The 12,623-nt window shown below is 39.9% G+C and overlaps 1 protein-coding gene across 1 annotated transcript in view; it reads right to left on the minus strand.

Annotated features, from left to right (window-relative positions):
• ASPM (assembly factor for spindle microtubules) overlaps nt 1–12,623 on the minus strand; it is a 62,403-nt gene that overhangs the window by 17,785 nt on the left and 31,995 nt on the right. The window contains 6 exon segments of the mRNA XM_039483937.1: nt 1,802–4,374; nt 4,377–6,423; nt 7,564–7,758; nt 11,126–11,254; nt 11,353–11,498; nt 11,603–11,807. Coding sequence (XP_039339871.1) covers nt 1,802–4,374; nt 4,377–6,423; nt 7,564–7,758; nt 11,126–11,254; nt 11,353–11,498; nt 11,603–11,807 — 5,295 coding nt within the window.

A 12,623-nucleotide genomic window follows, 5' to 3' on the forward strand; every position in this document is an offset into this window, starting at 1 on the left:
CTAACTATATATATACAAAAAACGAAGAGTGAAGGCTAGGGTGGTGGAGGGCAGAGAGCACTCCACAGTTCCGACCGGCCGTCACGGGCGGTAAGAAGGAACTGAGGAGCGGACGGGCCGGCTGGGGTATATATTTAGCGCCATAGCGGCGCCACTCCAGGGGGCGCCCAGCCGGCCCGCCGGGGTTGCTAGGGGAAAAAGTTCCGGAGAAGCCGTGCACGCACGGCGCGCACACCTAACTGGAATGCATTGGAGCAATCACTCGAAGAAGAACTTGTAGTGAAGGTATTGTCGTCTCTAACTAAATCCATGGTAAATCCTAGCATATTTCAGTTTATGCTATACTTTTTTTTTTTCTGCTCTTACCATAAACTGTGGCTCTATTCACCTATTTCACTTTTTGTAAGTGGCCAATGAAATTATTTCTGCATCCATATTATGGGAATTTGGGATGCTGAGGATCTCCCACCTTACGCACTCTCTGTTTTGAAGGCAGAAGCCCAATCACCTGTCTAGGTACACTTGCACATTAGTAAGAGGTGAGGTTAGATAAGGCAGCTGAAACTATCTCAGGGGCTCCAGCAACTGAAAAATAAATGGGAGGGTTTCCCCCTTCTCCCAAACAAAATATCTGGAACATTATAAGAAACCCTAAAACTCCCACTCCCCTTTTTGGGGTCTGCAGGGGAAAGAAAGGTAAAAAGTTAAGGAGTATCTTGGCACCCCCTACTCCAGGAGGCTAAGGCAGTCCAAGGAGAAATCCCCTGTCCTCCAAAACAAGATAGCTAAGAGGACTAGAGAATGAAATCATTTGCAGCTTTTCCCACAAAACAGCCTATGGGAGTAGCGAGAAACATACCCAGCCAAAAAAAGTGGGAAACACCAGAAGGGAGCTCAGAGGACCACTGGTCAGTTCCCCACTGTGGTCTGTGGAGCCAAGAGCAGTGCTCTCTACTTTCTCCCAGCAGCCCTTTGACCTGTCACAGAGGGACGGAAGACTGGGTTTCTGAGCATTTTCCCTCACCTCCCTAGACATATCTCTGGATTTGCAGATCCCACTTTCTTCCCTCTGATGCTTGGCTGCCTCCCACCCCCTCTTGGGGGGGGGGGAATAGGGGCCTCAAACATCTAATGTTAACAATTTTTTTTTTAGAAGGGGCTCAAGATCAGCCATTTATTCACCCTAAAATAGAGCCTTTTAAAGAGGGCTGAAAGAGACTATGTAAAAATGGCATCTTCCTACCCCTTGCTCTATGTATATGATCATAGCTTTTCACTTTGACAAAATAAGTTACTACTTTTACTCTGCTTACCACTCCAGAGCCCACACATTTAAGTAAATAAGCTGGTTTCCATTCCTTCTCATATCAGTATAACTATTAAGTTACCATTAGTCACATCTGTACAAACCAACTGAATACAAGGGCATAATTTAACCTGCAGAATCTTTGTTTCCTGCACAAGCAGGAAAAACACTAACTTGACTTTCGCAGCCTGAAAGTTAAGTTTGTAGAACTAGAATTTAGGAAAAGTTATTACTTGTAAAATGAGCATTTTGGATGTGGAAGTCACTAACAATGCCATTTTTAAAATCATCTTTCAGAGTATAACTGATTCATCTGTTGATTGTTGTAGCAATTGCATCAATCATGCTTCAGAAACCTATTACATACTGGCAACCAGTATTGCACTTTTGATCTTGTTTTTAAACACAATTTGTATTACAGTTGGTCATCAGATGTTACAGTATTAACCAGGGATGTATACAACACAACACAACACATATTGCATTTTCACATACCTGAATTTTTATTGTGCTTTGTTTAATTTCCTGAATCTTTCTCCGCTCGATGAATCCCCTGATTCTAGACTGTATAATTATGATGCTCTTCCGGGTTCTTAAGTAAGCTCCTCTTTGGTGTTTCATAGCTAAATATGATCTGTAGTGCTGCTGTAATACAAATATTGCCTTTCTGTAGGGCATATATTGTAGTTTGGTTTTATTTATCAAGTAATAAGTCTGCAATGTAACAGCTGCTGCTCTGAGTCGAACAAATTTTCTACGATGCACAGCCATGTGAAGAAAAGACTGAATCTTTCTTGCAGCACGTTTTTGCTTTGCCATTTTTCTTATTACTGTTCCACGATAGGCAGACTGAATAATTATTATGGCTTGCCTTTGGGCAGAGTACTCAGCTTTCTGTAAACAAGCCATTCGACAGGCTCTGTACCATCGCTGAATCGCAATTGTTGAATTCCGAATTGCTTTGTAGCGTGTCTTCATTCTATGGCATCGGAATGCAGACTGAATTGTTACTGCTGCTGTCTTCTTCTTAAGAAAACGTCTCCTGTCTAAGTACATCTGTAAGACTGACTGAATACGCTGTGCAGCTTGTATGATTGTAGCCAACTGCCTAGCTTTTTTAGCACGAAAAGCAGACTGAAGGCAAAGGGCAGCCTTTTTAATTTTGGTATAGTTTTTTACTTCAGCTTCTCTTGCCCTGTTAACTCTGAACCTTTGCTGTACAACTCTGACTGCCCAGCGTAACTGTTTATAATGATTATGCTGTTTGTGCATACGATAAAGAGACTGTATTATAGTTGCTGATGCATGCATGATTTTCAGTTCTTGTCGTGCTTTCATGCCTCTATAAGCAGCCTGAATGACCAGCACAGATTTCTGAATTGTCAGATACATCTTCCGTTGAACTTTTCCTTTAACATAGAATCTGTAATAATTCTGTATGACTACAGCTGCAATTCTCATTCTCTGGTAAGCGATTTTAATCTTATGCATTCTAAATGCTGACTGGATTGTGCTGGCAGCCAAATGCATATGCTGAATTTTTCTTCTTGTTTGAATACCCCTGTACAGAGACTGTATACGAATAACTGCTCTACGAAAAGAAAGGTATTCTTGAGTGTGCCATCTGACCAAAATTAAAGCTCTGTATCTTCTCTGAAGGACAACAGCAGCAGCTTTAAGGGAAAGATACCTTTGTCGTTCTTTAAATGTTTTAAAATGTCTCTGAAGAACAACAGCAGCGTGGTATATGTCTTGATGTTTTTTTCTTGCCCTCATCTCTCGAAAAGCTCTTTGAATGCAAGTTGCTGCTTTCTTCATAGCAGAGTACTGCTGTACTGCAATTCCTCTCATCTTACTTGCTCTGTATCTTTTCTGTATTACTTGGGTTGCCCACTGTACTTTTTTGTAGTAACAACTTTGCTTGTACATTCGATAATTGCTTTGTATTATGGTTGCAGCATTATGTTTTTTCTTTAGAAGCTGTCTTGTTTTCATTCCTCTATAGGCAGTCTGAAGAACTAAAACAGAGTTGTACTGTTTTAAATACATTTCTCTCACACGTTTTCCCTCCTTGTAAGCTCGGTAATGTTGTTGTATAGTTACTGAAGCAGATTTGACAGATTGATAGGAAATACACATTCTATACATTCTTAAAGCTGCTTGGATAACTGTAGCAGCCCTGTGCATCTGTTGCATCTTTTTCCTTACCACAAAGCCTCTATAAGCAGACTGTATGGTAACAGCAGCCTTTCGGAGATGAAGATATTCTTGGTGCTGTTGCTTTGCATGTGCTGTTGCTCTATATTTTCTCTGAATCATAACAGCAGCTGTCCTAAGAGAAATATATTTTTTCCTTTTAAGAAAGGACCTAACTCTCCTTTGAAGAAGGGCTGCAGCTACATGCATCATTTTCAAATGTCTCCTGGTTTTCATGCCGCGAAACGCAGCCTGGATACAGAGTATGGCTCTCTTCATAATCCTGTATTTGTGTACTTGAACATTTCGTTCTTTGCAAGCACGATACCACTGCTGTATCTGTTTAGTTACCATGGATAACTTTTTGAAATCTTTTTGTTGTCTGTGCATTCGATAATATGACTGTATTATTGTTGCAGATTGATGCATAATTCTTACCTTTCTTCGAACTTTCATGCCTCTATAGGCAGCCTGAAGGACGAGAGATGACCTCTGTAGCTCTAAGTATTTTTTACGTTCCACTCTCCCTTGACAAAATGCTCTATATCTAATTTGAATTACAGTTGCTGCCAGTTTCACTGCACGATATCTAATGTTTATACGATGCATCTTAAACATGGCTTGAATTGAAATAGCTGCCTGATGCAAGCAGTGAATTTGTCGTCTTACTTTTATACCTCTATAAATAGCCTGAATTTTAACAACTGCATTCTTTAAAGATAGATATTCCTGCTTTTGATACTTAGCTTGAACAACTGCACGATACCGCCTTTGAACCAGGATAGTCATAGCTTTAAGTGCTGCATATTTTGTTTTTACTACATAGGATTTGTAGGTTGCTTGTATAATAGTAGCAGCTTTGTTGATTTCGATAATTGTTTCCTCACTCTCATCCCACGGAAAGCAGCTTGCAAGACTAAGGCAGCTGCTTTTGTTTTTAGATAAAGTGTACGTTGTTCCTTTTTCATACAGTAAGCTCTGTAGTGTCTCTGAATCACTAAGACAGCTTGTCTCAAAGTTTTCAACTTTGATTGATTTACATGCATTCTGTAATAGGATTGTATGATTACTGCAAACTGATGCTTCCTTTGAATATGTTTTCTCACAGTTCTTCCTCTCCAAATTGCCTGGAGCTTTACAGTACAGTTATGTAGTTCCATATATTCTTGCCGCTGTTTTCTACCTACAATACTGGCTCTATATTGCCGCTGGATAGTTAGCACAGCACTGTTTATAAGCCTGAATCTTTGAGCCTGGAACTTTCTAAAGGCCGTCTGTATTGTAACTGCAGCAGCATGTTCTCTTTGAACCTGTTTTCGTACTTGCCAACCACGAAGAGCTGCTTGAAGAAAAATCACAGCTGCTCTTCTTTTTAAGAAGCCTAGTCTCACTTTGTAACCAGTTTTGTAGGCTCTGTACCACCTCTGAATCACAATAGAGGCCTGAATCATTGCTTGATATTTCATTCTTGCAGCATGAGCTCTAAAAGCTGTCTGAATTTTAACAGTGGCTATATACTGAAGTTTAAGCATTTTGCGTACTCTATAACCTCTGTAGGCTGCTTGCAAGCAGACAACTGCCTTTTTGACTTTCAAGAACTTCTGCCTCTGACAGACTTGCTCTTGGTATGCACAATAACGATTCTGAATGATAACAGTAGCAGAATACACCCTCAAATAGCGTTGCCTATCCCTTTTCATTCTGTAGGAAGCCTGGAGTAAGGTCGCAGCCTCTCTCCATCTTTGTACTTTTTTTCTGATCAGATGCCCTCGCACTACAGCTTGAACTCTAACACAAGCTCCCTTCAGTTTCCTATATTCTTCTTTAAGTTGAAGAATGTATTTTTGGGAACGGTACCTTCGTTGAACATAGAGTGCTGCCTCTCTTAAAGCACGGTAACGTTTACGTGCTTGTATCATTTTTATAAAAGCCTGAATCTTCACTGCAGCAGCTTTTAAAATTTCAAATTTTTTCTGGGCAACATAAGCACGATAACTTGACTGAATTTTCACCACAGATCTCAATATGTGGGCCTCTTTCCTAGCTTGCATTCTTCTGTAGGCAGATTGTAGCACAATAGCAGCAAGGCGCATTTTCTGGAAAGAAGAGACAGCATTTTTAGATGCAATATATGCTCTGTATCGAGTTTGAATTATGCAAACAGCATTTTTAGTCTCTTTGTATCTTTTTAGTTGTTGATATTTTCTCACATGCGACTGTAATGTAACAACAGACTGTTTCATGAGTAAAAATCTTCGCTGCTCTTGTCTCATTCTCCAATGTGATTGAACTACACAGACTGCTTTTATTTGTCTATATAACAGACGAGTTTTCCTGCCTCTAAAAGCAGCTTGGAGGACTGTAACTGCTGCACGTTTTTGCAAATAGTTTTCTCTTTGAATTTTACCCAACCGATAAGCTCTGTAATGCTTTTGAATCATCAATATGCATGCCCTTTTTTCCTCATAAACATGTTTAGCCTGAACACATCTAAGCCAAGCTTGAATCTGGATAACACTTTTTCTAACATGTAAATACTGCTTCAAATCTTTATGCATTCTATACCAAGACTGTATGACAACAGCAGCTTGCTCTCTCTTAGCTAATTTTGAGGCTTGCCATTTTCGGAAAGCAGTCTGCAACACTATCACAGCTTTAATTTTCTGCTTAATTTTGTGTTTTCTCCATCTTCTAAATGCAGATTGAATGACAATTGATGAAGACTTTAAAGTTTCATATCTTTGCTGATCTTGTTTTGCCACCAAGGAAGCACGCAAATGTCTCTGAATTGTAACAGTTGCCCAAAGAAGTCGTTTATATGCAGCAGCAGCAATCAACATTCTTATCCTAGCTTGCACAAGGATAGCATAGTATCTTAGTTGCAGATATCTTTTTCTAGCAGAGAATCTCCTCCAGTAAGTCTGCAAAAGAGAACAGAATGATAAATGTATGGATTAAACTGAGATTATATTAATATTCATGCATCCGATGAAGTGGGTATTCACCCACGAAAGCTCATGCTCCAATACGTCTGTTAGTCTATAAGGTGCCACAGGACTCTTTGCTGCTTTTACAGATCCAGACTAACATGGCTACCCCTCTGATGATTAATATTCAAGTTGGCCTAGAAGTTTCACCCCAAGAGCTAGTTACTTTTCTAATTAAAAAAAAAAAAAAAAAACCACCCCCAATTTTGCCACTTTCAACATTAATCCTCAGTTTATAGACTATTGGTCTGTGGGTTCCAATTTATTCACTCCTACCCTATCCCCAGACTAACAGTCCAGATCACAAATACAGAATGCATTAAGGCTATTTCTGTTTACATACCAATTCTGTGCCAGAGGGTGAACCTATTAAAGCAGTTAAGATTCCCTTTCAAACTATTGAGAAATAAACTGAGAATTAACACCAAGTCCCAGAGTTTTCTTACAAAAAGTTTAACTAGCATTTGGGTTGAAGTCCACGAGTTACTGTTGGGTATTTATTTATATATTCTTATTTGTAAGAGTTCTGAATTAAAGGTAACAATAAGAGGTTCTCATACGTATTCAAAGTATGTACCACATATTAATAGAGAAAATGTCTTAGGTATTAGCACAATCAGGAACGAGACAGTAGATGTCTACTTCTCCTCCCACTAAAAGCAAGCATCCCTCTGGCATCTATAGCAGTTGCTTATATAGAGAAGGAATACTAAGAAATTAATGAATTTTCAGGCTCAGTGCTATTTAGCAGCTGGAAAAGAAGCAAAACAGCACCGTGTGATCAGAAATTTAGGAACCACTATTTAAAACCGTTTGGTGTACCAATGGGAAACATTAAAAACAATAGCAAATACCAGCATTATGTCCCATTTAGCACTTTCCAAGGAATAATCTAGAGTTCTGGGTAGTGTAGTCTGCAGCTATTGAAGGCAGAGAATATTCTGCTTTAAGCCTTTGTGATGCCACCAGCAAAACCTCTGACATTGGAATGCGCCTTTTCCTTCAACTTTAAGTAGAGATGAAGTTTCTTTTTAAAAGCTTTATTGCTCCCCCGCTCCGTTAACTTAATCGTACCTGGATGACTTTAGCTGATTCACTTTTAGTTTCCTCCAGTTTTGCCTTTTTCAATTTCAAAGTTTTCCTCTCAGCTAAATATCTTCTCCAGTGTTTCTGAATGAAAATTGCTGCATTAACTTTTTTCTGGATGCGCCGGTGAGACAGAAAATTTCTTACAGCTGATTGAATAATCCGAGCAGCTTTGTCTTTTTCCTGCAAGGAGTGAATTTCCATTGAAAGTTGTGTTTGTTTTTAGTTTAAAAACAAAAACAAAAAACAGAGTAAATACCCAAAGCTATGCCTCCATCATTTCTTGAAGGAAAATGAGGTCACAGCATTGCCAGCTGCAAAAATTTACTGGAATACACATTTCACTAGATCTTAGTTTGAGTAACAATATTTATTTCTCCCTAAAACACTCATTTTCAAATAAGCTTCATGTGCTTTTTCAGCATCAAAACAGGATCTCTCTAATTGCAATACATAAATGCTAATTAGTAAAACTACTATGTTGATTATAGTTAGTTTCAGAGATTTGTCAGAGGGAGACAGTTTCCCACTAACAACAAAAGTTGGTTAAAATATATGTAGTATCATATTTCAATCCCTCCCCCACCCTTTAGCTTAAGCAAGAAGATTTGTCATTTCTTCACCTCCTGTTACTAGAAGCAAACTTTCCTAAAATAGATCTGAGAGATTTCAGCTGGTAAGTCATTATAGATGGTACATATGTTCTTGCCTTCTTCCCTTGGACAATCTGCCCTCTTTATTCACAGTCTTCAGCACTTTTAACTTTAGATATTAGCAGTAGTTCTAGCTTTTTCAATATTAAGAACTCTTCGATGAAGTTCCTCACCTTGTGCAGTAATGATGGTTCTTTAAGATGTGTGTCCATATGGGTGCTCCACTGTAGGTGTGCTTGTGTCCCTAGGCTGCTAATCAGAGAACTTTGGTAGCAGTGTCTGCTAGGGCCATACATGTACTGTCTCTCTCCTCGTGCTGCACCACAAGACACAACAGCATGTGCAGGCTAACCTCCCTTATTTCCTTCTCTATCACAGAGTCATTGACAAGAATTAGGGGGGAGGGATAGCTCAGTGGTTTGAGCATTGGCCTGCTAAACCCAGGGTTATGAGTTCAATCCTTGAAGAGGACACTTAGGCAAAAATTGGTCCTGCTAGTGAAGGCAGGGGGCTGGACTCGATGACCTTTCGAGGTCCCTTCCAGTTCTAGGAGATTGGTATATCTCCAATTATTACCTATTACTCTGAAGTAGAGGGGAGATTGGTTTATGCTGGGTTGGTTTATGCTGGGGTTGGGGACTAAATCGTCTCTTTTGTCCCAGTGTATAGATAACCAGTGACTGGAGGGTAGGCCTGGAGTCCTTCAGAGTGCGAAGGAAGGTGTCAGTCTTTCCAGCAGAGTGCTTCGTGGCCTCAAAAAGGGAAGGTCTTCAACTGTGGACTACCCCTTGTTCGGGAATCCTGACAAAATGAAGCTATGATGCTCATTGTATTACCACAGCTGTAGAGATTAACCTAGCTGCCATGTCGGCTGCGTCGAGGGAAGATTGCAGCAATGTCTTTGCCACTAATTGGCCCTCTTGGATAATAGTGTTAAAGGAATTGTGATGTGTGTCTGTCAACTTTTCAATAAAGTCATTCAGTTTCGAGTAATTTATGTAGTTGTATTTCGCTGGGAGGGCTTGGTAGTTGGCTATACAGAACTGCAAAGTGACTCAGAAGTACACTTCTCTGCCAAAAGGATCAAGGCACTTCCAATCCCTATCATCGGGAGTAGTCCTTGATTGATGTTATTGGCTGTGGGAGTTGACGGCATCCACCACAATGGAGTTGTGTGAGGAGTGGGAAAATAAGAATTCAGATTCCTGGGCTGAGACATACTATCTTTTATCCACTCACTTACGGGTTGGCACCACTGATGCCAGGGCTTGCCACAAGATGTTTGCCGGGACTAAGATGGCCTCATTAATTGAGAAGGCGATTTTTGACGAGGATGAAGAGTGGAGGATGTCAAAGAGCTGATGGTGGGTGTCCTTGACTTCCTCCAATTGTATCTGGAGGGTGTTTGCAAGCTCCTGGAAAACATGAAAGTCATCTGCCAAAAGATGGTGTGGGAGGCATGATGGCTTCGTCCATAGACTAGAATATGCTCCTTGGTGTCACTTCCTCCTTGATACCAGCTTCCTGTTCCTCGATCTATTGAAGTAGTTAAGAAGCCCTAGATACTGCTGCCAAGGGGGGTTCCAGGAGGGCTCTTGGGCGAGGCTCAAGAGGCACGTTGTTGGTGCACCACGCAAGGGAAGCACAAGGAGAGACAGTGCATAAGTGGACATAACAGACACTGCTATCAAAAGTTCTCCAATCTGCAGTGTAGGGACACAAGCACACTTACAGTAGAGCACCCATAGGGATACTACACAAAGAAGAAAAATGTTATGCTATACGCGTGGTAACAAAGCATGGTGAAATCCTGCAGCCTTGAATATACTCCAGCTACCTTTCACTTTTAAGTACCTGAATTAAAGTTTGAAGTGGGCAACAAGTTGTTTGGCAATTTTTATAGTCTTGTATTTTTCAAAATGAACATATAATTTAGCATAATCCCCTGTAGAAAGTCAGAAATGGAACACCAAGATTGTTGAAAATACCAATTTAAATGCTTTGGTCAAGTTGTGTGCCAAATCCTATGCATTGCACAGTGGTAAGAGACCTAGATCAAACATGGTATTCTTTTCATCTCATTTTAAATTGTAAAGAAGTAAAATTAGTAAGTGTGGAGTTCTTCATAAAGTTCAATAAAGCCACTTCAGCCTTGACTTGGGAAAAGGACTGAAACAAACACTCTTATTAACATTAAATGTAACCCTGGCAGAGCACTAGTCTTTACATTGACTACTTCTCATACTAAAAAGAGAATGAAAAGATGCATTTTGCTTTAACGCAAGATTGTGTCACCATCTTAGTAACATATGAAGTCCTCAAAAAGTAGTTACAAATACTACTCTCTGAAGACTATCCATTCACAACTTTGTTGATTTTGTATCCCGCACTTTACCACAAACCAAGAGTGATTATTACAGTAAAAATGTTTTTATCTGGCATGTTGGGGAAATGGGGGGTGCCAGTAAGTGAAAAATACCATTAATTAAACATTGGGTGCTGGAGGGGGTGCAGGGGGTGGGCTCTGGGGGGCGCTCACCTCAAGCAGCTCCCTGTAAGCGGCTACCTATCCCTGCTGCTCTTAGGCAGTGGCGCAGCAGGTGGCTCTGCACGCTGCCCCTGCCCTGTGCACTGCCTTCGCAGCTCCCATTGGCCAGGAGCCACGGCCACTGGGATCTGCTGGGGGTGGTGCCTGTATGGCCATTCTTCTGCCTAGGCGCAGCAGGGACATGTCACCACTTCTAGGGAGAGACATGCAGCCAGGTAGGGAGCCTGCAGGCTCCGCACCAACCAGACTTTCTATGAAGATTGGAAATGCCAGTTTATAGAGCTTTCTAGTTGGTACAGGGCTTTTACTGTACTACTTCACAAAAGAATGAAGTCTTTGATAAAAATACCTGATGGAGTTTTAGCTCTGCGTTCAGTCTGTATTTCCTCCAAACTGACTGAATTAGCCGAGCAGCTCGAGTCTCTTTTCGAAGATCTAGAAGCCGTGAACACAGAAACGACAGATAGATAATAACAACCTAAAGAAATAGATATAAAAAAACCCTTGGTAAGTTAAGCCTGTCCAGATGAGAGTTTATATGATTTTTATAATAAAAAATAAATAAAACTCTCTCACCTTCTCATCAGGAATAGTATTTGACATATCTGAATGATGAATCATAGCTGGTATTCCACCCAGGTCAGAAACTGCAGTATTGATCAACTGGAAATTTCTCTTTTCATTGTCAAGAAGTTCCTTATAGAGGACTGAGGTAGTTATAGCTTTATAACAGAAGGAAAAATATAATCTTGTTTGTCAGTCAGATTAAGGGTATTTTTTTAAACACTTAATCTGCTTCAAAACCTTATATTAAAGAATGACTCACTTTGGTCAAATGTTCCATCCAACATATTTAGAGATGTATCAGATTCAGAGGAAGAATTTAGTGCTACTGTACCAGTTTTTGTACATTCTACTGTTTGAGTGGTACACTGGGATACAGCTTCCAAAGGCACGTAACATGGATGATAGTGGTGAATCAAATAGCACAATACTCTGCCATCTGAGAAAGATACTGTGAAGTTTTCCACCTGGTTTAAAATAAAAATAAATTAGATAGCTGGATAGATAGATAAAATAGCTAAGATAGAATTCTCTTGAAATGTTTCACACTCATGAATTAGTACAAGTTTAAAATATGTCTCATTTGTCATAACATATCTGTAACTTTTAATATATACAAAGGAAAATTAAATATATGCAATTCAAGTTATCTGAAAGTAATGCTCATTTGCTATGTCCATGCTATGGCTCTCCTTTCCTGAAAGTCAGAAATATAAAGGGATGTCTACCAAAGTAAAAGTGCATCTCAGAGAACAATAGTTAAAAAAAACAGACATGGAGAATTCTATGGAAGGATCCTAGAAAGGACCTTCTATAGCATAGTATGTTATTGATGTTTTTATCCAGCGTCAAAAATGTGCTAAATATTTTCAGAATAAGATAGCACCTGTAGCCCATAAATCTTAAACATACTTAACCAACTGACTACTATCTTGGAAAGCAAGAATACGTAGAGAAGCAGTATTAGGAAAGCAAGACAAGCAGAATAGAGAAAGGAATACATAAAATGCTATGGAGTTGCTTGGGTAGTACAGTATTCATCTTCTTAGTTCCTTGATTTTTATTTATGGGAGTTAAAGAATGGTCACAATCCATCAAGCAAACAAAAGGCATTTAAATGAAGACTGATTGTGAGAGACACAATATCAGGATGACATTCCACATACACAAGTATTAAAGAGAAGTAGGCATGGGTGCACTTGAGACAGAGGGTATGGCTACACTGGCGATTTGCAGCGCTGGAAAGCCTCCACCAGCGCTGCAATTAGTAAGTGGCCACACCT

The sequence above is a fragment of the Mauremys reevesii genome, linkage group 8 (assembly GCF_016161935.1).
Source record: "Mauremys reevesii isolate NIE-2019 linkage group 8, ASM1616193v1, whole genome shotgun sequence".
In the NCBI taxonomy this organism is placed as follows: Eukaryota; Metazoa; Chordata; order Testudines; family Geoemydidae; genus Mauremys; species Mauremys reevesii.